This window comes from Euwallacea fornicatus, chromosome 38 (genome assembly GCF_040115645.1).
Source record: "Euwallacea fornicatus isolate EFF26 chromosome 38, ASM4011564v1, whole genome shotgun sequence".
Lineage (NCBI taxonomy): Eukaryota > Metazoa > Arthropoda > Insecta > Coleoptera > Curculionidae > Euwallacea > Euwallacea fornicatus.
In genome coordinates, this window is record NC_089578.1 from 1,415,005 (window position 1) to 1,441,308 (window position 26,304).

Below are 26,304 nucleotides of genomic sequence, written 5' to 3' on the forward strand. Positions count from 1 at the left end.
GGTGAGAGTTTCGTTGCAGCGACATTCGCTTACGTGTTTTGTATATTCGTTTTCGAATCAACCTAAAATTCGATATAAAAACTCATTTTCCGTGCTCTTTTGCTCGTTAGTGTTAATTAGCAACTTTGCAGGTACGCCCGCAGGTCTCTTTCCGCGTGTAGCTTATTTCCGTCCCAGAAAGCTGAGGAGAGTTCTAAAAAAAAAAACTAGAAAAACTTTTTGTTCAAAAAAGTTTAATTTACTAGAAAACAATGTTATTTGCTTGATAATTCAAACGAATAAAAAACGTTCGAGAAACTTCCGTTAAGGGCGGCTGAGAAGCCGCCCTTTTCTCTAATCGACTGTGATGAAAGTGATGACGGTAAAAGACCCTTGCGGTACGAGCGCTACCTACAGTTTTCATTCCACCATCGCAATCAGAGAGGTATTTTTAAAGGCGCCCAAATGACAGGGCCCCTCGCAGGGCCGTATCTCAGTGGCGGCGCTCCGCGTCACTGAGACGTTTACACGAGCTATTTTCGGCTCTACTGTCACCTCCCCATGTTTCCTCCGGACTTCTTCAAACGTACCAGTCAATGGTGATAAAGTGCGACTTGGAGCCGACACGGGGCGCCACCTGCGTAAGTCATCCCTCCCGCGACAAGATGGCCACCCTTGAGGCTCGTGAGGGAAAATGCCGTTTCGCGCAACTCACGTCACATTGAGTCCCACTCGTTGCGCAAAACGTCATCTCGGTCGGCGCAGTTGCGAGTACCACTAATTTACCACTAATTCGGTTCTGCATACCATGTGCGTGCTTGTGCCTGATCGATGTAGCTCGAATGGGCCTCCATCGATCCGAATTAGGGCCGTTCTTCATTACAGAAATTTTCGAGTTTTAACCTTGGGATTTACAACGCGTAATAAACACAAATATTTTCGCGGGGACCAACAACAGCTCAAGGTCCGAAGTCATCAACCTTCTCGTCAATGCCAATATCACCGGCCATCTTGTGTATTATGAATTTAGATCGTTTTATTTCTTCTCGGACTTATGATTCTGCAAAATGTCGGCACGGTCCGCCTACCGGGTACGTGCTTAACAGTAACGTTTGTTGTTTTCGGCTATTACCAAGGGGAACCATTGTGGGTGTCGCGTAATTGAAACGATCCAATTGAATAATTAAATCGTTCGTCGCGGCCATTTTAGCGCAATGATCGACAGCCGAAGGTCTCAATGTATATATATATATATATATTTCCTGAACCACGAACCAGCGCTTGGTACGTGAAGTAAGTGCCCACGTGAGTGAGTGTGGGCTGTTGAGTTGAGGCGGCGCGCGCGTGCGCGCCGCGAACAAGTGTAGTTCCCATCCCGGCGAGTGGTTTCGGCACCGGCCCCAAAGGGGTGAACGAACGTGGCGTCATTGATGTAAATACAGATTCGTCGAAGAAAAAATTAAACGAAAAAAAAACAAACAAAAAAAGCAACGAAGGCCGAATAAAGGAAAAAAATCGAACGAGCAATAATTATTCTTTGTTTAAGTCGACGGGCGACGGGGCCCGGAATCGGCCGTGCTGCGCCTGCGCCCCCGATTATTTAGGTTAATCGTGAGGCTTCCTGCTGCTGCACGTGCGCGCTATTGCCGGAAACTGGCAACACTTGAGGCACGTTCGCGACCCCTTCCTGAGAACAATCCTTCGCTCGCCCCATCCTGGTCCCTTCCAGTACCGACCTGCCCTTTTTCCAGTTTTTCTCCGGCAGCGGGCGGAACTTTTCCGAACCCTAGGGGGGGATCTTGAGCGAGCATCGAGTCGCGCGCAATTGCCTCAACTCGATCCATCTCTCACAGTTCTCAGGAGGTCTCCGTGGATTTCGAGCACACTGTAAAGGAAAAGAAAGGTGGTGCCGCGAGCTCGACTTTTGACCTGTCGGTCTTAGGGCGAACTGAGCCATCCGCGTTTGGTTCCGATCTACGGGGGAGTTTGGCAAATCGATCAACTTCGATGCTCAAAGGGTTTTTTGCGTAAATTCCAGTGGCGCGCTCAGATCGTTGGCAAACCTTCAATTTCCCGGATACGATGAAATTGCAGTTTTTTCAACGAGACGCCGTATACGCACAGGACCACGGGGTGGTTCCACAGTTGGAGTTATCCTTTCGCCGGCAGAAAGGGCTTCGAGGAGTAGGATTTTTTCCTTTGGCGCTTTTTCGAAACGTTAACATCAACGGAGGTACAGGGTGTCGAGGTTTTACTTAGAAAAATTGAATTTATTGATAATTGCCAAACGACTCGAGGTAATTAAACAAAATTTTGTAGGCGTCAGCGACAGTCAAATTGAATTTGAATTTTCGCTTTTGAAAATTGAAATGAAAATCGCGTTTAATTTTTTGGCGCACACTGTAAGGGTTTTGATTTTTTTTCCTCGAAAACGGTGCGTCGCACCGAAAGATGGCAAAAGAGCTTTTCGCTTTAGAGTTGAACAAGGAATTAAATAGCAATTTTTTATTCTGGAAAAACCAGTGACGTACCATTATTTTATTCAAAAATATTAAGCAGCTTTTTTATACGCGCGCCTCTGGTAAACCCGAAAATAATTTTATTTATTGCAGAATTTGCCGCTCACGTGGCTACTGACAGTTAGAAAATTTTTAAAAATGATTTCAAGTGGTTTGGCAGTTATTAATAAATTTCAATTTTTTAATATAAAACCTCGACACCCCGTGTCTCCGTTAGTCTCGATAGGGGGAAAAAACACGCAGGAAAAAAGTCGTTTTTTTGAAGCCCCGTTCGCTGGTGGGAGGATGACTCCGATTTTGGAACCACCCCGTACTTTTGCATCGCCAAATGGTGGCTGTTTTCCTTGTTTTCCAACGATGGAAAATGCGCTTGTGCATCCGGAAAACCCGCGTGATTTAAAAGCGATGCTGGAAGAAAAACCTCTTCCTGCTTTTGCGCACTTGTTACGGCGGCAGTCGCGAAACCGTTCTTATGAACCTCGAAAGTGCACAAAGGCCCTTTCGGTCACACATTTCGTACATTTCAATAGGGGAATAATTGATTTAGTCCAGTGGGGCAAAAGTGCGTTCAGCGTGAAAACAAAAATGGCCCCATCGAAGGCACCACGTGCGCCCGACGGCGCGGGAAAATCGACGAGGAACCGTTTTTCCCTCTTCGGGCAAGTTCGCCGTCGGCCTTTCCATTGACTCGAGCTTGTCCAGAAAGACGGGCAACTCTCGACCGACCCCCGTAGATCGCGGACAAAAATGAAAATAGCCCAATCCCCTCGCGGCCAATGGACGAGTCCGGCTCGAAACTCGGCCTCGTAGCACCTCGCAGTGTAACCCCCTCCCCCTCGTAGAACCGACGGGACGCGACCGCAGCCCTTAATTTTTGGCATAAACGAAATACTGCGGGGGTCAACCGCGCAGCTGCGCGTGCGCAAGTGGCAAAAAAATATATATTTTATTTGAAAAAAAAAAAAATAATAATAATAAAATGCGTTCGTTCGCCGGTCCGCACGGGCTGCCGCAGCACCCTGTAGAGTGGAATCGTAACGTTCGGACGAGATGGTCATTCATGAGGCATTGAACAGCCGAAATGCAAAGTCATCCGCATGATTTAACCGTGAAGTTACGTCGTTTTTGGTTAATGTGGTTTAACCCTGGTAGAGGCGGCGGCGACGGGAGAGAACGAGAACAAGAAACAAAATAGCAGCTCGGCAGCCGACGTGTTGCGAGAGTGATCGGCGGAAAGGCGGCCTTGGCCGATCATTGCACGCTAAGTCTGGGTAATTCAGTCAAGGTTTGTGTCGATGAACTTGCTCCCACTCCAACCGCCAGGTGGGGCTGCGTAGCGCCTGGCCAATCGCCGCTCGAACGCTGGCTCGCTATTGGCCAGAGCGCCGGCATTATTGTCAGTGACCTCCAACTTCAAAATACGTTGAACTCTGGCGCGAGCGTTTGCCGCTTCCCTTCTTCCCTTCAGGTATCGTTGCAATATTTACTATATTCTGTTCGGAAGAGCCCCAGTATCAGCTCGGACTTTCACTCTTAGAGTTGGTTCGGCTCCTAAAGAGCAAGTGTTTCACAATTTCTATTGGCATTGTTGTGTTGTCCGTGATAATGACAACTCGCCGGTGATATCGCATCGACGCGCGGTTACGTCAACGTCTGTTTGTTTTCGGATCACTTTGGATTTGGATCGTTTTCTTGAACCTCGTCGACTTGGACACCATGATTATTTCGCCCGACAGCAGCAGTGTTCGTTCCGTGCCGCAAATGGCGGAACCCTCCAACAATATGGATTTCCGAGAGACGAAGGAACCAGCGCTGAATCTAGGTTTGTCTTTGTGACGATGTCACGTTCTGGTGGTGCGAACCCGCGGGAACGTGCGAGAGCGAGGAGGACCGTTTTCGAGTCCTCGACCGGCCAGGGTAGTTCCGTCCTCACTCTCGCACGTCCCCGCGCGATCGGGCACCAGGGCGAAAAGCCCTCGACAGCTTGACTGCCCCGCGGTCGAACCTTCGATCGTCTCCCTCTGACGCGAACTGTCAGAGCGGAGCGGTGCGGAGCGCTCCGCGAGGTCGGCCGAGCTGCGGCTTTGACTGCGATAGTTAGTTAGCTGTAAAGTTTTTCTCGGGCTGTCCCGAAGACTGCGCCAATCGGACGGGAATGTCGCGAGGAGGGCCAGGTCCTCCTCCCCGAGAAATCTCTATATTTGTCGCAAAATTATCGCTGACAAAAAAGCAAGATGGCAAGGGAGAGGGCCTCCGGAGACCCCCTACGGCGGACATGGGCGCGGATATTAGAGCCGCGGCGAGCTGTTCGGTACGTCTGCTCGTTTCTCAGCAGGCCCGCCGAATTCGACAGTCTCCGAGTCGAGGTTAAAAGTTAGAAAAAAACAAACATTATCCGTCCGAAAATACACAAAACGCACAAGGGACTTAATAGAAATACTTTCGGCGATAAACGGTCGTCGCCCTCCGTTATCGGGACGTTCGTTATTTTGACGATTTTGTTATATTTTGGAAATGGCATGGGTTAATTACGTAAACAGGACGGATGTAGGTTGATCAGGCGTTAACTTTGTGATCGCACTGTTATCTAGAGTGAGCTAAGCGTGAACACGCTCCACGAGAGATACCTGCAGTTACGGAGACGTTCTTAGACAAACACGGGGGCCACATAAACAACCACGGAGGAGACAAACATAAACAAATGTAGAGGAGACGAGCCTAAATATACACGAAGGACGGACAGCAATCCGATTAGTTTCTAGTTACGATCGATTGGGGCGACGGTTTATCTAATTTTTCTCGCCAGAGCCATTTTCGAAGTCGCCCCAGCAGAACGCGCCGCGCGCCCCCCGTAATCACCAGACGGGAGAGGTTAAACGAACATCTTCCAGATTCCTGATTCCGCCGTCAGAGGGCAGACCGAGGGAATAATGCGACAAGTCGGAAAACATTAAGTAACAAGAGAAAATTCCCCGGCTCCACAATTCCGGTTTTCCCAACCGTTGCGCGCAATTTTTGCTCCGAATGTTGTTGCGAATTTTTTTCACTCGACGGAGGCCATAACCGTTAAGCGGTTTGGATGGAGTTCAACCCCGCAATTAAAATATCTCCCCCCGATAACTGACACCTAATTGCTCCTTCCTTCCGAAGCAAGAGCCGTCTGAATCGCGTCACAAGACGCGAGCCCCGGTGATGGCTTAACCCCGGGTTTAACCCCCCCGACAATTGGCCGAGCAATGCCCCTGAGCACGAGGTTCAATGCCTCGCTCGGTCTTAATCTGGATCTGTTTCAAGCAGGGATTATACCTTGCGCAATTTCACCAAGAACCGGTCCGTTCGATGCACTCTGCGCGCTTGTTCTACTTTCACCATTGATATCTTCTCTTTCTTGCGTAATGGCGCATATACATTCGCTTCGGAGAAAGTAAAAGCTGATGTGTTTCTTTCGCGATCTTCTCTTTCTCTTTCTGCGTTAAATAATCATTATTGGATACTTTCCGCTCTGATGCAAAGTTGCTTGGGTAGATTACACGCATTCCTATATATCAAACAGCTTTTCCAAAACCGCCCATTTCTTTTTTGCGAACACGTAAACACGCCATATTCAGCGACCGAACTTTCTTTGCTCCGAGTGCGAATTCGTGAATTTCTTCACGAGGTTTCGTGCCGATTTCGAAGGTTCGTGAACCGGCACGTCGCACTTTGACAGGCCTGCGTTCGCGGCCAAATCGGGGGGAGGCCGGGACGCGCCCCAATCCACGCACAGCCCCACGGGCCTCGATCGAGTCGTCAAGCGACTGCGCGACTCAGTCCACGACTCAATCCACGACTCAATTCCCAACCAGATTAAATCAATTAAATTTTGTTTTTGTTTCAGAATTCGATGGCACGACAGTCCTGTGCCGCGTGTGCGGCGACAAGGCTTCAGGGTTCCATTACGGAGTTCACTCGTGTGAAGGGTGCAAAGTGAGTAGTCTCAGACACTTCTTGAAACGTAATTACGTAGATTTAGGCAAAAGTCGCCCCTAAAAATAATAACCGCTGAGGACTCGTTGGCGCTGGCCGAACTGCCGGGGTGCACGACTGAACAAGTTCGCCTCTTAAAACGACGCACAGGGTGCGACATGAGAATCGAGCGTTTTTCAGAACGATCGCAGCCCCGTCAGTTTTCGACCTGAAATCGCTCTTTTGCTTTATCACCATGGTAGGAAACCACAGCATTTTATGATCGTGGCGAACATGTCACATGACGCGGACGGGGAATCACACGCTGCCCATTCTCGTTGGTGCAGCGTCGGCAAAATCGGCTTCCGCCCTTTGCAGCAGGTCTCCGTTGACTTCGGCGATTTACTGTCGCGCTGCCTGTTTCAATTCTCCTGATGTACGAGGCACGTGCCTCCGGACAAACCCATAAAAAGAAATCACATGAGGACAGGTCGGGCGGCCGAGGAGGCCATAAAACGCAACCAAATCGGGAGATGACATGGGCAGGAAAGCAATCGTTCATTATCGAAGCTCCCGTTCGCAGATTGTTAACCCAACGTAAGATTGCGTCACTCGTGGGAATGGGACAATTTCCTGTTGGAAATGCCCGTTGAAGCGCGACCCAACCACCCCTCCGTGGTCGAATACCGGTCGCTCGAAAAAACTCGCCCCGCACCCCGCGGAACTGAGGACGGTTCTTGGACACAGTAGCCGCGTAGCAAAAAACGTGAATTCCTCGTGAACATGTCAATATCACGAGAATTGGGATCCGGAAACGCGTACCATACCTAGATGGCGAAGGCCCACACCCACCGGGGCGATGGGAGGTCGAACAAAAAAAATCGATCTTGGGGTGAATTAATGGTTGCCAAAAGAAAAAGCTATTTTCTACCTGATGTTGGGATTATGAGGCTCAAGCGTTCTACCGGCTCTGAAACGCAAAATCGACCGAGTTGAAGGTCGGTTACGAGTGTCAATGAACGAGATTTGCTTTCGGTTGCGACGTAGATCGAGGAACTTTGCGACAGTGGCGTAACTTCTGAAATTCGTTTTGAAACCGTTTGTTTTTGTCAGATTCGTACGCATAACATTGGACGGGTGTATGCCGACAACTTTGCGGCTTCGCCCCCCGGGGGGTGGTGAGGTCGGGTTGAGGGGGGAGGGGGGTCAATCGAAGGGGCGTACGCGTCCGCGATATGTGAAAAATCCCCAATCGGTTCCGATGACAATGCGAAGAAAATCGTTTGGATCGTTTCCTTTGGGGGGCCGAAAACTAAAGTTCTGCTGACCGGGCAGGAACAAAAAAAAAAAACTGACCGCCAATGCCGTCCGCATGCAAATCCGTAGGGGTTGCAACCCTTGAGCGTCGGAACCCCTGCGCCACCCGGAGGCGTAGGGGCGAGCGACCTTGGACCGTTCTGGTCTACAGGAGCAACAGCCACCTGTCAATTTCACCATTAATCGCATTTAACCAGTAACCCGATAAGAAAGGAGAAAGTACTCATCGATGGGGCAACCGGCAGCGGAAAGAGATTGTAAACACTCGCGGGGCTGCTTTTACTTTCCTTTATCACGGGTACGGGCATCTTTTATCTCGTAATAGTGGTCAGTGCCACTACTTTTCCCGCCTGCGCCTGCACCTAATTTCGTTCGATTTTCCCCCCAAGTGAACATTTGGACCTCCCTGAAGAGGTCCAACGAAGAGTCGGCTCTCTGCAATCTTTCCACGTTCCATCGCGGGATCGAACAGGGATGGAACGTGCGAATTTCGAATTTCGTCGAACTCATACCGCGCGTCAATCAAAACGCGCCCTTTGATGCATGTTAACGCTCGGAAAAATCGATGGGCCCTCCGATGCAGGCCCGGATCCCCGCAGAGGCACATGAGAGTGAGAATGAAATTGTCGATGACGTCGACCGGTCGAAAACGTTCATTTTCGCTCTCGCGGGTCCGCATGGGAACAGGGGCGTGAAGTGGTCCTTCGGTCAGTGGGTACCCGCGAAAATGGCACAATGGGTGGGATTCCGAAGGGCCGCGGGGAGCGAGGGGGCAGCAACGAACGCGTGACGTGTTCCCCAGGCAAACTTGACCTCTCCTGTCCTCCCGATGTCCTTGAATTCGATCGTTTCGGTGAAGGTCGCGCGCACGCCAGGACTATTTACGAAATTTAGGACCGTTTGATGTATTCGATTCGGTCATGGTGACCCGTCACAAGCTTCGTCCACTGAGCAGCGCATGCCGACAGGGTCGTTGAGAATCGCGTAGTATATTTTTAACCGAAAAATCAAATATTCTGAATAATTCGGCGATTATTCGCCAGTTTCAGCAAATAAGGAACCAACGTAATTGCTAACTTAAACGGTTCAGAGGCGGCCGATTAAGAATTCTGAGTCCTTGACCTCAGAGGAATTCGTTTCCCACTAGACGAATTTCGAGAAGAAAAAACGTGTCCGTAAAGTTACCCCTTCCACGCTTGTCATGCGAACGTAGTTTTTGAGATATTCGACGTAGGACTTTGCGTGGTTCCGGCCTTCGGTGGTCGTGGATGGGATGGGGGCTCACGGGAGGAGAGCTGCTCCGCAGACTCTTGCCACCTCGAAAGCTGTTCGAGCGGGATTGTTGGGGCCTGTCAAACGCGACATAAATCATGAATGCGACATGAAGCATGCGGTACGTGCACCGAGCTTTGAGAAATGCAGAATTTGCGAGGAAGAATTTTTGCGCAAAACAACATTTCCATGTCAAAAATTTTGCGCGCCGCGCCTGCACGGGACTCGAAAGTGAAACGTTGCGCAGGTACCTGATCGCACCCTTTTCACCCTTTTTCTGTTAAATCGCGCAGATGGTAGGTGCAACTTTGGCCAATTCTGCCACCCGATCTGTTATTAGGCAAACTCGATACACGGTTACGGGGATCACCCTCTACCTGGCTTTTTATGGTGTTCAGGTAATCTGTCCATATGTGAAATGCGCAGGGTAGTTTTCGGCAAAATGGAAAATCGCCTCCTTGTCGCAGCTGCCGCCTTCTTCGAAGGGGTTGAGTTTTTTGCCACCGACATCCGGTTGTTTTTTTCTTTTTTTTATTATTTTTTTTTCGTTTAAAAAAAGGCCCTTTTGTCCTGTATTTAATTACGGCCTTTGAAGGGGGAGTGGGCAGGCTTTTTCCGGCAATGTTCGGCCCCAATTAACCAAAAAAAAAAAAAAAAAAAAAATGCGATTTCGGCTCGGTTATTGCACCCTGATAGTATCCGAGGTGACGACTGAAATTGACAATTGCTGACGGTTGACAACGACGAGGCACCACCGCGTGCGTCCCGATCGCGGCAAAAGGGACTATGCGTGAGCGGCGCCCGTCCTCCGATAACTCAGGCGAGCTCAGGTCAGAGCCGCGTGCGGCCCTGTCCGATTCCCTTCACTCCAGGAACCGTACCGTGACGGCACGTCAAGGACGATGGCACGCGATCAAGTGACCGTCGATTTGCGGAGGGAATACAGGTCCCCGTTGCGAATTCGTCGATAATCGAAACGACGATTACGCAAACTTCGAACGGCAGAGCTGCAACAATTCTCTATCGACGCGGAGCCTGGTTCGGCGCTCGTCCGCGCGGTGGCGCCACTTGCCGCGTAACAGAATCGCGGTGCGCGGGTGAATGACCTACATAGCCGTCGAGTTCGTAATTACCAGAATTCGGTAACGGTAACGGTATCACTCGGCTAGCATATTGGTAGATCAATGCACTCCGGAAAGTTAACAACAAAGGGCTGTTTACCTTTCGATTTATTGGGGGATTCGGCCGAAGTTCCTGCAGGGCGCTCCATCATCATCTTCCGTTGCGACGTGCCGGTGGGCGTGTCCCCGGTAGCGTCGCTCATTTTCCGCTTTTAAAGGGCCGAACATGTCTCGGCCGAGAACTGTTCAAAAACCGTCCGAATTAAATGGAAAGCGAATTTAGGACGAACAGCTTTAAGTAACGAAGAGGAGAATGTTTCAACCCAATTTAGGTCGATTAAACTCCATTATGCTCTAGTTTAGCCCTGATTTCCTTATTATTCCCGTTTCGCTCCATGTTGCGAGCTGATTCGGTTCGTTCACCTCGCTCGCTTTTCATCGCAAATTTGGGTTAAGAGGTCTCTCTGAGCCTTTAGAAATACGTTCCTTTGTTTAATTTGTCGTCGAGATTGTGCCCGGGTAGAAATGTACAGAGACCAACGTGCGGCGAACACTTTTTGCAGGTGACCTCGCAGGGTGTTACCCCGTTAAGGGGGGGGGGAGGGGGGGGGACAATTTGTGCGAGTGCACCTTTGCCCCTGCATCGGGGTAGTTTTCCCTCCCTTGAGTACCACCGTCGCAAGCTGCGTCTTGTCGACGAAAACATGCGCGGATTTGTTCGGTTGTTTCCCTTACGTCAGCGGTTTCGTCCTTTGGGTAAACACTCGGTGTGCAATTCACGGTGTTTACCTGACGCCCCACTTTCGAGGCGTTCACCTCCCAAACCCGATTTAGAACGCGAAATGGGACACTCACGAAATTTTTAAATCAATGAAGCGTGGGCTTTTCCGAAACGAGGGTTTCGTGAATTTGGGTTAATTGAACCAATTTGTGAAGCGCCAGGTCCGGCGGTGCGGGAATCGGTGCAAACGTGTGAGAGAAGGGAAAAAATTTAGCAGGGCAATTAGCAGCGATGGGGGCACGGGGTGCCGCCGCACACGTGCGGCACGCGCCTCCACCATTTCGGGTTGGGGGGCTCTGCCCCATCGCCCAGGTGCAACGGCCCCTAGAGCGACCCGCGACTGGCCCAAGCCTAACCTGAGCCCGAACCTCATCAAATACGCGTGTTTCACTAAGACATTCTGCTCGTCCTGAAGTATACTTCGCCCCGCTCAGCCCCCGAGGGGGTGCCCCGCAAAAAAAAAAAAAATCATTTTCCACCGACATCGCCATTAACAAGTTTCTTCTGATGCTCTCCCACGACCCAAATATGACAAGGAATCGCTTCCTGGAATTAAAGCAATTATTGACGTTACACTCTGTACGTTGCGTGTCTAAATTTTCGGCTCACGTAGGCCAGAAAAGGAGCGATGCGTGAAGGAAAGAGACGGCGCTATTCGAGTTTTGAAGTTCGCGTTACGGTTTATGGGAATTACGCCAGATGGGTCGACGACCTCGCGAATCCGAAACCTGCGCCATCGCGTCACACCGTTAGCGCCGCGCGCCAATTTTCCGGCCCGGTTGCCAAATTTAACTTATCAGATTTCCCGGTGTCGACGTTTTGAGGGCAAAAATGTGTGTGTGTGTGTGAGTAATGACCGTTCGAATTGCAGTCTCCAGGCAGATCGGTGAACCACCGACATTCTTCGCTATGATAAATAAAAAAATTTGAACGCGCCTCATGCGGATGGGCGATGTGAGATGCTCTCGGAACGATACCGTCGCGTTGGTCCACATGCGGGCGTGCGCACGGTGGTTGCGTCACTGTCAAACGCAGGAAAATTTGTCGGAATTTGGCAACGCCGTTTGCGGCATTTTCGAAATTTCTAAAAAAATTGATACTTTTTAACCAGTTTTGTAATATGCGCCGACTCGAAGATCGCAATGGCGCACTCGCCGAAATAGGGCATTCTGCATGCCAAAAAGCGAGAGGAAAAGAAAATTTTTAATAAGTTATTAAGGCCCGTCTTAAAAGAAAACACTCGAACGAGCCCCGTTTTGATCTCTCTACTTATACGAACTAGATTGGGCTTCTTCCACTCAAGGAGGTTGGCAAAAAACGTCTAAGTAAAAGAGCCGCGCGATTGCCCATCAAAAAACGTTGATTACACGCGTATTTCCATCTCGAAACGGTTGTGGTTATGCAACCGCGTTACAGTGACATGCGTCAGCGACAAATCCTGCGGCGAACGTTTGACATTGACATGCGTGCGGTGAAACTTTTTAACGCAATGTGCGAAGTCTTTGTCGTCGATTGGGCCTGCGGCGGACGATAGAGCCAGCGCACATGTGTTTGCAGGAAAAGCTTATGTGCCCGGCACCTCCGAAACTGGCACTTCGCCCAACCACAGCACCAGCGTGTGGTTTTCCGCCCTTGTCAGGGAAAACGCCAATTAATTTTCATTCGGCCCCAACAGAAAAAACATCTCGACGCGTGTAAGCAGGGCGTGAGGCTCGTAAGGCCATTGGCGCGATCGTCCATTGCCAAGTCGTCGTTCGTCTCTCGTTTTGCCAGCTGGGACCAGTGCACCGACGTCTTATGCAGCTCGTCTCTTGATGTTCTAAAATGTTTCTTCCCCGCCATTGATCAACGACGTCAACGGGCGTCGGTCGGCACCCGCTTGCGCCAGTGCCGTTTCGAAACAAAATCAAAACGTTGCCACTCGACGTCCGCCCAATTATCCATATCGTTAATTCTTAGCGGCTTTACTGAACGAAATGACTGATGCTGCCGCGGTGCATTGACACTTCTTGCCATGCAGCCGTTACACCGAACGTGCCGCTGACGTCCAATGACGCGTCAATCCAATGACGTTTACCTGAGGTGTGCACGCCCGGAGCATCGCTAAACAATAATTGACAATCGACCATTTTCTAGAACGCCCGATCTGTGTCAAGACGAAACAAAAGAAGGTGCCGGCAGTGTACTGAACTCTTATCAGCGTAGCGTTATCTCTGTTGCACTCAGTAGGGTGGCAACCGTGATGTTACGCTGGTCAGTGCACTCTCTGGTGCACCGTTGTGAATGCGAGGCACCCACGATTAAGGTCATTCTCGTGCAGTGACCCGTTGCGATCGGGCGCATTTTCCTTCTGAAATCTTCACTTTTATGCCACTCCACTGCCCGTTGGTAATAACAATTTTTTCCTTATGTCATTTTCCGGCACGGCTTAGGGCCTGCACAGGCCGCAACCTGCGACAGCCGGATGACCTGAGCTGGCCCACATTTCCGCCTGTCAGTATGTGGACTGATCCATCCTCCCACGTACTCCCGAAACTTCGGGCTGGATGCTGGTTAGTCCACGTTTTCTAAATCGAACCATCGGGACCATGGGAAGCGCGGTACCATTCAATCGGGGTTGTGCACACTTGCGTTGGGGGCGCGCACGTGGGCGACGTCCGAGGTGTCAAGATCTCAGGAACGTCGAGAGGTCCCCGTGCAAGAGCCGGCGGAGTCGTTAGAGTGCCCTCAAGTGTGTGCAGTCAAGGAAAGATTCATGACGCCCTAGGGGACACGATTTGCTGTCACGCAACGTGTGAAACTACGTAATGCGTCATTACTAATTTTTTTTTATCTATATATTTATATGTAAATAGATAGATATATAGCAGTTCGGGTGAGCATGGAGAGGTCTTCGTACTCGGTTCACCTACGGTTAAAAATAAACTAGCACTCCGGCACACACATACAAACACACGGTATAACCAAAAGTACGTTGACACCGGCTCTATAGGCGCGGAGTTCAGTAGTCGTTCCGAAGAAATCGTTCGTTGCCGATGACGTAACGCCATCGCCGAGTGACAGTTGGCTCGTGACGTCACGAGGCCGGTGAACCGTCACCCGAGAAACCCATATTCGGTTGCGGCCTCAAGTTCTTTGACCGGTCAATTTCGAATTCGCTCGGGTTCAACGGCCGCCGCCGTCATTTTAAATCATATTGTTATTGTATTAGTCGATGTTAATTCGCAAAAATGGCCTGGAACTGGGGCGAGCTTAATTTCGAGATAACGCCTGGTGTAACCCCGTTTCCGTTCATTGGCCCGGTTTTCTGATAGTGTATTATTGTTTTGACCTCGTTATTTACCGAAATCCGATAAACAAATTATGCGCCGCTCCGATTGGGCAAGATAGTGTATATACGCACACCGTACTCTTTGCCAACATTGGCATATAATCGATCGGTTTGGGTTTGCGGGTTGCAAAACGGCAGGGCCGCAGCCTCTGCGCCGATCCGGCGATGGCGGCCTCTTGCCTTCCTGTCAATTGTCAAACGTCGTTCGGCAAGTGTCAAAAAACAAAGCGACTTGTCAACCTTCAATCAGCGAAACTCCGCCCTAATTTAGCGCGCGAACGCACGGGAATAATTCCAATGACTCAAATCGGCACCCTCAAACTGGCCACCCGGTGTGGCTGCCCGTTAGGGGTTTGAACGAGGGTGCGCATCCACATACTAAATCGTTTACTGTCGATTACGTGGATCTTTGTAATTTCCCCCATTGCTCTGAGGCCGTAGGTGAAACGCGGAGCATTCGCGGGGGGCTTCGACGAAAAAGAGGAGAAATTTTCATCTCAATTTTTTGTCCACTCTAAAGTTCCGCCATTTTTTCCCTGGGTCGTTTCATCGTCGAAAGTGCGGCGGGTGGCGGGCCGGGAGAGGCATTTTTTTCCGAAATAGAGGGAGCTGAAAGCGCTTCGCCCCTGGGCCCCCGCGTTTCGACACGTCGAAGTGACACAAGGAAATGTTCACTTTTCGCGTAACCGACTAAGAACAACCCCACGGAATCGTGGTAAATAACGGTGGAACACCCCTCTCGAGCCTCACATGCCGCCGCGTGCTCCCGCAAAGGGGCTGCAAACAGGACACATACGAGAGAAGGGGCCAAGCGAACAAATTAAATTATTGGAGGAAAAGGGCTGGCGGGGCATAATGGAAAAATTGAATCGAAGCGAAGCTTTTACTCCTCCAAATGTCAGCAACCCCCGGTTTCGTGACCCTATTTTTTCTGTAAGATGACCCCGGGGATTCCACCCTGGGCGATGCACGCGAGCTTCTGGATTGTCCCATATGCGTGCACAAGTGGGTGGGGTGGGGCGCGTTACCCACCCAACGCAACATTGTTTGCAATTTAATGTAAACAGCGCTTTACTTACATTTTTATTTCATTGCAATAATTATGATTTTACCGAGCCAGTTACGCTGCCGAGGTCGTCGACCGCGTTACCGATTTATCTCGAATATTCGCGCGCACGCTCTTTCTCTTGGGCCTTTTCGGTCGGCGTCGATGTCCGGTAATTACCAGAAAGTAATATATGGAATGACAATGTTCGCGAATGGGCGTAATAATAATCGTTTATGGTCGAAAAAAAATTGGGCTGCTGAAGCAACAATGGAACCAAGGCAGTGCTGGAGTGACGAAACGAGCGCCGTCTTTGTCGGGCGGCCGCGTTCGCAACGAGAAAGACAGAGAGCGGGTACTCTCACTTTCACGCAGTGAACTGGCCTCGCGAGCTTACTTTGGTGGGTGAACAACCGGGAACTGGGTCATCTGGTTAACAGCCCGCTTAACTCCATGGCCTGGCGTCAGTGCTACGTTGAGCTCGTAAACGAACAGACGTGTAGAAACCCTCTCGCATAGAACAATATGTTCATTCTCCACTAGTTAAATCATACCGATCACAGTACAATAGTGAGCGACAATGATGGCAGTGCTACCCGCGTGTAACGAGTCCTTAGTGAGGAAAAACAATGATAACGTTAGTAGTGCTGCTGCCGATGATAGCAGCTCGGGGTGCGAGTCTTCCTCCGACGAATGCTCAAACAAAGATTGTCCACAGGGCTTCTTCAGGAGGAGCATCCAGCAGAAGATCCAGTACCGGCCCTGCACCAAGAACCAGCAGTGCTCCATTCTCAGGATAAACAGGAACAGGTGCCAATACTGCCGATTGAAGAAATGCATCGCCGTCGGGATGAGCAGAGACGGTAAGTCCAGTTTAATTTTCTCGTTCCTTCGCCATGTAGGTGGCGCCACTGAGGAACGCATTTGTTTTGGTCGTAAAACAGTTACCGTTACCGAGAGATATATAACAAAACAACAAGAGTTTGGAATGGGCGAAGAATTAGGTCGCCCGGTCCGCGGAGGGTCGATGACCGCGCCACCGAACGAGCTCGTTCGGTGCGCGGCGAGAAAGTCCGAAAGGTGAACGAACCTTCTTGCACAACGATCTGCATTGCAAGTCGGTTGAGGTCGTCAACTTCTGTGCGTGAATTCTATACGATAACCTGAGATCGTTGTGCCACTTATCGCACTTTCGTATGTCACCATCGTCGCCGCGAAGATTATTGGGCGCGTTCACACTATTGCGCAATCGGCTAGTTGCGGCAATTTTGCTAATCGCACCACATACCCACTTGCGACTTCGCGTTTTTCGTTACGCGATTATTTTGATTTTCGTTTTCGATCGCATGGAATTTCTCGGTTCGGACTCGGACTTTTGCGAGGTTCCCCTTACGGGTACCGTGCCGATAATTGGGCGCGCTCCCCCGTGCCCGTTCTCGCCTCTTCCCTGTTCGTCTCGCATCAGCGCCAGCATCAAAATCAACTGATCCTGTCCGATTATGGTTGTTGATTGAACGGGACGTTTCGGACTAGGGCAGCCGTCCTCAGACTTCTTCCGCTGAACGGAGGATAGGAACGTCACGTTTTTATCCCGTGCGTTTCGAGTGCTGTAAAGTTGCGAGAACGTGTTTTATCAGCGGACATTCCACAACACCTCGATAACCACAATAGACCTCTCGGACAAAGTCAAAAACAGTCATTTTCATTCAAAGCTAATTGCTCCCCTGCTCGAGTCTGCAAATGGTGATTTCGGCAGTCGAGACGGTCGAAAACGTCGCAGTGTGAACTTTTTGAGAAAACTTTGATTTTTCGGTTCCGTTACTGGCACCCGAGCCGAGGCCCCGCCCAAGGGGGCCCAAATGGCGACTTAAGTGTGTGCGAATGCGATTTTCCCCATTACTACCGAAACTGAGCACGAACAATGTTTCGAATTGTTGTTCGCGGCACACAATGAGCCCTTGCGGGCGCAATTCGGTCGGCAAAATCGGAACGCTCTCATCCCGACTCAGCTCAGACAGGCGTCGCGTGCCATTTTTCATTCGCCCGTTGCGGGACGCGTATAGTTCTTCCACCAGAATGCCGAAACGGAGTACCGAAAAGCTCAGAACGCGGCTACAGAAACTGCTCCGACTCTTGGACGCCCCAAGTAAGTACCGTCGCCTTGCAGTTCCCCCTTTTCTGTCGTGTTAAGGTTCTCACGTCCAATTCGCAAGATGTCAGGGTGACGTGCGGGACACATGTTTCGGTTACGTCACGGTCAGTGGGAGCACGGCGGCTTAGAGAGAAACCGTTTCCATGGCAACCACAAGTAAAGTACCACGGCAAGTGACGATGGCAATAATTCGCGAAATGTCAGGGTGACATGTGAGATGCACGTTTTGGTTGCGTCACGGTCAGTAATAGCACGGCGGTTGATCGAGAAGCCGTTTCCATGGCAACTATAAGTAAAACAGCAGTGCAAGTGACGACGACAATCTCTTATCTGGCTAGGTACATAATGGGCCGCGATGTTATGCGTCTTTATTAACCTGATATTCAACTGTCTAAAAGAAGAAGTCAGAGTCGCTCAACAAATCCGGAAATTTCGCCTTTTAAATCCTTTTAACATTAAATTTTCTGCATTTTCGAAAAATATCAGTTAAAACTGGCCTTTAACACATGAAGATAGCGTCGTCACGGCAAAGGGGGACGGTTTCGATTAAAAGCTACAAATCGTCGGTTTATGGCATTTTTGTTGACAGCACATTGTCATCATTCAAACGTAATTTAGCAATATTCGCCGTGGGGTAAATATCCGTAATTTAGGTGCCACTGCACTGCCGCATTTGGTTGTTTCATGGCCTTTTACTTTCTCCTTTAGAACGACACTTCTTTATGATAATCTAATAATTATTATTTTCTGCCAACTATTACTCAACATCCTGACATTTGTCGTAGAGAGCAACAACAGAAAAAAGTGTGCCTAATTTGGAGAAAGTTATGTTTCGTTTCATTGTGACTGAGAACGAAAGTTTTGCGTGGTCTACTTCTTGGAGAGGTTCATTGCCTTACCGGTGAGAAAGTTCCGTCCGTTTCGTAATCAATCCAATTTTATTGCGGCAATGCAATGGTGAAATTTTCCAACTTGTTTATTCTCAAGCGAAGTCGATGAACCTCTGCCATTCACCCACTTTCGTGAAATTTCACCTTTCGTTTCGGTTAATCCATCAATGTCTCCCCCCTGAGAGTTGTTCGCACGGAATCTGCTGTTTGCCGGGCGAGCCGGCAACGGCGCGGCACCTGATGCGTACGCTCTACAAATGTGGCGACTCCAGCCGCTCAACGCTCGAACTAACTGACTTAGATTTGAATTCAATTGTTTGATCCGAGAGGTGAACGACCTTGAACGTTTTGGCGCGGGGCCATATCTACATGTTACGATGGATATTATTGCGCATTTCGAGTTCGTTCGCAAATTAGAAATCAATCGGCCGCGCGCATCCTTTCTCTTTTTTTTTTTGTTTTTTTTTCCCATTGCCTGTGCGCGTGATAGGTCGCTCTCGATTAAGGACGGCGAAGTCATGACCGACGTGAAAGAAGAATGTGTTTACCCAGGAAATGTTCGAGGGGAATTCGGCGGTTCCATCTGCGACGCAGAGCTCGCGTTTGGATTGGGTAAGGACGTCGCTTAGAAAAATTATCGGAATCGGGCAAGGTCACAGCTATCTCCCCCGGCGCCGCGGCAGCGCTGCCTCGGCACGGCGGAACACCTGATCGCGAGCGAACCCATCGGCGGGCGATCTCCCGAAAGCCGCTTCGTTCCCGGCATGCCGGCAACGTCGCACAGTCGAATCGCCTCGTGGAAAACAAAGGAGTGGCGTTCGTAGGCGGCCACGATGACGACCTTGACGCTGTTCGGCGCGCGTATCGGTCGCGGGCGTCAGCGCAACACCGCGCTTCAAGTTCAAGGGTTATGGGGTGGGGGGAATGACGACGGCGAGGCCGTTGGGGGGAGCGATGTGCTGCTTTCGCGCCAGTCGCTCAACACCGTTTGTCGGGAATGCCAGGCCGCGCGGTATTTCGCTACGTGAGCAGCAGCCCGGTCACCCGCGAAAAGTGCAAAATGACCGAGGAGTTGCCAATCCTCAAAGGAATACTTAATGGGGTCGTCAATTATCACAACGCACGTAGGTTTCCACGACGATTCGGTTTAGTGTGTACGGGAATTTTGCGGATAAGGGCCGGGCTATCGGCGCGCCGTCAACTTTAACTGCGAGCTAACTTCCGCGGAGACGTCGGAACGGGGCTCCGGCACGGCCAAACTCGCCGTTCCTGCGGGCACTGGTTCTGGTGTCAAAGTTGACAGCGCGCTCGCCATTCGGCCCTCGTACCCCAAAACTATCCCATTTAATTTTTTTTTTTTTCCCATAAAAAAAAAATCATATCGAAAGGCGGCCCAGCATGCAGGAAGTACAGAGGCGAATACGTAAAAATAACAAATCTTAAATTATTAATAAACATCAATAAATAAATTCTTTTTTTTTTTAATTTTTTATTATTATTTTTTTTTTTTAATTGAGGGAGATGTGGCCGATCTATTGCATGATCTCACTATTGATCCGAATTAAACTGTCTGCTCGGGCTGCAGTGACAGTGATCGCAACCCATTTCCTCGGCGATTTGCAAAGCGATAAGCTGTTAAAATTCCTCTGTGTGCTTATCTCTCTGACGCGCGCAAACAGGACACAGCTAGAGGAGCGATTAGGGCCTCTACAGCCTCCCGCACGTAAGAAGCTGCAGAGTGCACGTAATTATTCCTCACGAAGTGCCTACGTGAAGCGTTTGAGCGAGAAGCACATGAGCGCGCCCTCAAAGTTTTTTTTTTTTTTTTATTTTAATCATCGGAGAACTGTCAGACGGTGAAAATCCGGCAAATTTTTCGTTGGGGGTGAAAAAAAAAATCCCGCGGTTAATTTATCCGTCGCGTTAACTGGATCTCGGTTAATCCGATGCATTGAGGGTTCATTTTAGCGCTTCCAATCGCGTTTACACAGACTCGAGGGAATCGGTTCAAGAAACCCCCCTCACTATTCGCCTTTGCCGACCCGCATAGCACTTTCATCATCGTCGCCTCCGTGAAAGTGCCACAAAATTTCTCTGCTTCGCGTTTCGCACTTTCTCTTTTTTTAAGCATTTTCATGCATTAGAATCATCAGCTCCGTATCGTCCAACTGTTTTACGCAATTCAAAGCACGCCGTTAGATAATTGTTGTGCTAATTCTATGGAATTTCTTTGCAGCGGTCAGGTTTGGTCGCGTGCCCAAGAGGGAGAAGGCCCGCATTTTGGCGGCCATGCAGCAGAGCACCAACTCCCGCACTTTGGAGAAGGCCGTAGCCGCCGAACTCGAGGACGAGCAACGTCTCCTGGCCACGGTGGTCAGGGCCCACGTGGACACGTGCGATTTCACGAGGGACAAGGTGGAACCGATGCTACAACGTGCACGAGAGCAACCGTCCTACACCGCTTGCCCTCCATCTTTGGTAAGTCTTCGTACTTGGCAAAAAAAAAAAAGACTGGTAGGACGATTTCCGGTGAGACTTGCACGAGGAATTAGGGCGTCATAAATGCTAGTACCCACCACCAGGACAAAGCAGAAGGAAAATACGCTTTAGTCAGTCAGACCAGTCGACCTTGTCTGTACAGGGGGACAGGCGGAAATATTCAAGGCTCGTTGGTACTTATTTGCCGTCTTCCTCGCACTCGCAACGGTCAGACTCTAGGGTACAAGGTTAACGCGAACTTGAACGTCTCCGGATGACCTCCTCGCTCCTTGAAATTAATTCAGATTTAATTCGTCCTAACGCAGCGTTCAATATAGTACGTCTCCAAATTGAATAATTTTTCGAGCAAGTCGAAGTACTTTACATATATTAAAAACAAAAAAAAAACACCACGTTAACGTTCGTTTCCTTGTTTCAGGCTTGTCCTCTAAATCCAAACCCACAACCAGAGCTGACTGATCAACAAGAGCTATTGCAGGACTTTTCCAAGAGATTTTCGCCGGCTATTCGTGGAGTTGTCGAGTTCGCCAAACGTATTCCGGGCTTCATCCTCCTCTCCCAGGATGATCAAGTTACTCTCCTAAAGGCCGGCGTGTTCGAAGTGTTACTTGTGCGCCTCGCTTGCATGTTCGACTCGCAGACCGCTAGCATGATCTGTTTGAACGGGCAAGTGCTGAAACGAGACTCAATCCACAACAGTTCAAATGCCCGTTTCCTTATGGACAGTATGTTCGATTTCGCCGATCGCATGAATTCGTTGCGTTTGTCGGACGCGGAGATCGGCCTCTTTTCCTCGATCGTAGTAATCGCAGGCGATCGTCCCGGTCTTAGAAATATGGATTTGATCGAAAAGATGCACAACAAGTTGAAGCACTGTTTGCAAGCCGTCGTCAACCAGAACCATCCGGGGCAGCATCACATTCTGGACGAACTGATGAAGAAAGTTCCGGACCTCAGGACTTTGAACACCCTGCATTCGGAGAAGTTGTTGGCGTTCAAAATGACCGAACAACAACAGATGATGCAACAACAGCATCACTTGTGGAACTCTCCCACTGAAGAAGAATGCAATAACAGCAAAAGCCCAGTGGGGTCTTCATGGTCGTCCTCGTCGGACGTCACGATGGACGAAGCCAAGTCTCCGTTAGGGTCGGTTTCGAGCACGGAATCGATGTGTTCTTCAGAATTGATCTCAAACGAGTACCACCAGCACGCGAGCGTGAACGCTGCCAGCGCTCCCCTTTTGGCTGCCACATTGGCCGGTGGTCTATGCCCGCACAGGCACAGAGCGAATTCCGGTTCGATATCGTCCGGAGACGACGAGTTGGCGGCCACATCGCACTTGATCCACAATGGGCTGACAATTACTCCGGTGTCCAGACCGCCGCCCACTCACCGGTTTAGAAAATTGGACTCTCCCAGCGATTCTGGCATTGAATCCGGCACCGAAAAGGTCGACAAGCCGATGTCAGTATGTTCCAGCCCGAGGTCCTCGATGGACGACCACCACATCGTCGAGGACATGCCGGTGTTGAAGCGCGTGTTGCAGGCCCCTCCGCTCTACGACACAAATTCCCTAATGGACGAGGCCTACAAACCGCACAAGAAGTTCCGCGCCCTCAGGAACAAAGACTCCGCGGAGGCCGAACCCGCGATCGTGGCTTCGCCCCAGCCGTCGCAGCTGCAGATGCAGCTGTCCGCTCCTCCCCAATCTTCGTTGTCGAGCTCGCACTCCATGCTGGCCAAGAGCCTCATGGAGGGGCCCAGGATGACCGCCGAGCAAATGAAAAACACGGAGGTGATCCACAGTTACATAATGCGAGGGGAGACGGCCCCTCCGGCGTCTCCGCTGATGAGCGCCTCCCCCACGGCGTGTCCGTACAAGACGAGCGGCCTGCTGCAGCCCGCTTGGGCCACCAGCGTGATCACCAGCGCCCGATCGGCCGCCGCCAGTCCCATGCACTTGCAGTCGCCCCATTCCACCTCTCCGGCCCCATCCAGGTCTCCGCATACTCCCAGGCTGATGGAGTTGCAGGTGGACGTGGCGGACTCGCAGCAGCCCTTGAACCTGTCGAAGAAGTCGCCCTCGCCGAGACCGAAGGTCGTAACGTTGGAAGTGTAGACGGTTAGGCGGTTGAGCTACAACAGTACAAAGTGGAGTGCTCGCGTGTGCGGGGGAGAGACTCTATGAGCCTCACCGTTCTGGTGCCACTTTAATCTAATTGAAACCAAAAATCCATTTTTGACCTGTATATTCATCTCTTATTTCGTCGTGTCTATATCTCTGTCTGTGCGTCGATGTGTGACCGTGTTCGTAGATTAGTCGGCTCATGTAAAAATACTTCCTCCGCCATGGCGGCGGGCCGTCGCCCATTCTGTAAATAGCGGACCAAGACGCCCGCCCGCCCTTTCCCTAGTTAAGATTTCTCATCCAAACAATCACTAATTTAAAACACTATAATTAGATAAATTATCATGATGTAAAATGTAAATTACGATTAATTTCGGCATCGGCACCCAATCAATCCTATTTACATTATAGAATTTATTATTTTGTTAATATATTATATATGTGATAAATTTGTTTCGTAGGTTATACATATTTATGAGTAAGTTTGTGTTAAATAATTGCGTATCTCAGTTGTAAAAAGCTTCATCGATCGTTCACCATCATTGAATTGTATCGCCACCACCTTCTTTTTCATTTAGATTAGGTGCGAGTCGATTAGGAGACATGAGACTGAGAGGGGATGCCCCCCTTTACGTACTAGGCCCTAAAATGGCGGACAACTCACCGTTCGGGGCGCCCCTCATTGTTAGTTTCCTGCTCGCAAATTTAGGACGTGCAAAGTTCTGTCCTCAACTATATTATATAATCTACATACTATACTTGCATTGCAGAGTAGAGCAAACAAACTGCGTACTATTATTTAAAAAATAGTACCTATCTATATGATAATTCATAAGTGGATATTTGTTTATAGTAGCACTTCGGGATGCGCCACGGGCGACTCTCAGTCGCCCGTTTAGCACAGAAGACGTTTCTTTATCAGTGTAATTAAACTTTTGTAAATTTGACGCTTGTTGAGGCGGACAGAATAAAACATGTCTTTTGGTGATATAAAAGATGGGTTTTGTTCCCTTTCCCAACCCGTTTCCAGGTTGAGGGTGGCACAACAGCGGCCGGAAAGAGAGACTTCACTCGTTTAACGCACCGGCCCATTGCCGCACACGGTGCGAGATTACGTTTCTGGTGACTCGCGCATCTCCGTGACTCGATCGCGTCGCGATGTGCCTTTCGAAAGTTATTTGTCCATGAATCTGCCCCATGGTCAGGTCTCCGGGGAGCTGCGGAAAGCGATTTCTCTTTCCATTGCATTTGCACGGCAACGCTCGAAACTTCAGATGAGACCAGATCGACCTCACTTTTCGGTCAAATCAGTTAACTAATCTCGACGCTGGACCGGCTGCCGGTCCTTGGACATTGAAGCCAGAAACTTGCAATTAACGCCAGGGAATTTTTAATATGTACACGTGCTAACCTCTGAATTTCCTATTCTATATTTATTGCGCTTCACCTTGACTCGTAATCGTAATATTACACCGCTGCAATTATAAGAGGCAGCGAAATTGGGCACTTTGCCTAGCTTCGGGGCTGCCGCGCAAAAAAACTCTAGAGCGATCGAGGGCTCCTCGAGGCTTAAATGGGGCCTGGTCTGATAATGGGCCACCTCGTGCCCCGATAACCGCATGACGCGCATACCCGTGAGAATATTATGTTACACAGGGTGTTGGGGAAATAGCTCTCGTGGATTTAGCCGACGGTTGAAAGACGTCGTTTTGAGCGAGAAAGCTCCCGGCAACGGTGGCCGGACACCTAATAGTCGAGGAGTTATGAAATGGTGGGAAACGTGCATGACAGATGTTGACGGTTTGACATTTAGCGGAAAAATTTTAAACTCTCAGGGGTACAAGGGAACTTAAGCGGCAACGCCGCTCTGAACGTGACGGAAGAAACGGCATTTGTTTTTACTATGATTGTTTTTTGCAATTCCTTTGTCCTCGATAGCTGCAAAGACCGGACCTTTGTTAGTACGTGATTTTATTCGGGTTCACCGACAGTACCTAAGCGAAAATACGTCGTTTACGCGAGTACCGTGAGATCCCCTCGATTTTCGCACCCTGCGCTGCGAAATACCGAGGGGGCCGGCCGTAACCGGCATCCAGGAGGAAATCTTCCGGCTGGGACTTCGTGTCGTGTACGGGAACGTGGGTGAAAATGGCGTCGGACGTGCACAGACCTAAACGGTGAACATTTAACGCAGTGGAAACATTAACATTTCGGTTTTTGACTGTGGCGTAGGCGATGCAACTCGCGCAAGGGGCCAGGTTCAGCTGGACGGAGGTTTTTCGTCGATGGCTCAAAGGTTAGTGGCTTTCCAAAGTAATAAAATGCGAATTACATAACGGCTGAATCTTAACCTGTCGAGCCTAAAAAACCGCGGAGTTGGGGTGGCCATTTTGGGTGGTATCTAAGCGAAGTAGGCACGACGCGACGTTGCCAATTGTTGTCATGAACCTTTTTTGCTCCAAATTTTACCTCTGAGTCATGGGTTAAATTGGTGAAACGCATTTTCCCAACACCCTGTAATCTAATATACGACCTACAATGAATGTTATAAGCGAGTGGCTTCGACTTGACCTCGGTCTTCTTCAAGTACGGAACAGCCAAATAAATACTCCTCGTGGGAGGTTTCATATGCGAAACAAATTATCTTTTTCTACGTATGTAAATCATCGGCCGTCTCTTAATTGCTTAATAGTTTAGTGCCTATTGAGGTCACAGAGCATCGGTTGGTCCGGCCTTTGCGACGATTAGTGCGCTCGTTAAATAAGAAATTATGCTTTTCAAATACTGTTTTGACCTTAAGGGATTTCGTGCTGTAATTGTTGTTCCCTGGTCAGTAAGGGGATCTCGAAATAACCGACCTCCAGTTAGCCTTGGAAATGCAAAACTGCACGTCTGGGTTCGGTTCAGGCGCAGGTTCGAACACGTATTTGATACCATTTGAGAAATGGGAAACGCGTAATTCTGCCCACATGCTGTTCCGAGCTGTTAAAAATCTCGGCTCGCCACGGAATGCGAACATTTTTTTCCAACGCCGAGGGCAGTGCCAGCGGCCATGTTGGGTCTCTGGGAATGCGCCGTTCGCGCACGAGCCGCGGGCGAGTGCAGTGAGTCGTACGATTACGAAATTTTGCGCACACTGTGTATGATACTTTCACGACCACTGCAACGCTTGGAGTTTTAATAATACAACATCGCGACTCCTGCTGTAACCCCGAGGAAGGCTGTCCATTTCGACGAGGCCTGGGACGTCCCAGTGTGAATGGAGCAATCGTCCCAACTGAAGTGCGGCGCCCGTTTGGGCGTCCCGAAACCGTTTTTGTTG

At 49.9% G+C, this 26,304-nt stretch overlaps 1 protein-coding gene and 1 long non-coding RNA gene across 6 annotated transcripts in view; both read left to right on the forward strand.

Annotated features, from left to right (window-relative positions):
• The window catches only part of Eip75B (Ecdysone-induced protein 75B), a 78,082-nt gene extending 54,105 nt beyond the window's left edge, over positions 1 to 23,977 (forward strand). For 2 of the 5 annotated variants that reach the window (XM_066301184.1, XM_066301185.1), the window contains exons 2-5: positions 6,376 to 6,464; positions 16,029 to 16,173; positions 20,589 to 20,830; positions 21,270 to 23,977. In XM_066301184.1, coding sequence (XP_066157281.1) covers positions 6,376 to 6,464; positions 16,029 to 16,173; positions 20,589 to 20,830; positions 21,270 to 22,973 — 2,180 coding nt within the window. In that variant the 3' untranslated portion in view covers positions 22,974 to 23,977. Of the gene's footprint in view, positions 1 to 3,997; positions 4,321 to 6,375; positions 6,465 to 16,028; positions 16,174 to 17,245; positions 17,457 to 17,888; positions 19,477 to 20,588; positions 20,831 to 21,269 lie in introns of those variants that run through there. The other 3 variants (XM_066301187.1, XM_066301188.1, XM_066301189.1) reach the window with 3 other exon arrangements.
• LOC136349574 (uncharacterized) lies at positions 12,281 to 14,468 on the forward strand. Its single transcript, XR_010733829.1, has 2 exons — positions 12,281 to 13,322; positions 13,378 to 14,468. It is a non-coding gene; the product is annotated as an uncharacterized lncRNA (long non-coding RNA).
• Positions 23,978 to 26,304: the final 2,327 nt, after the last annotated feature.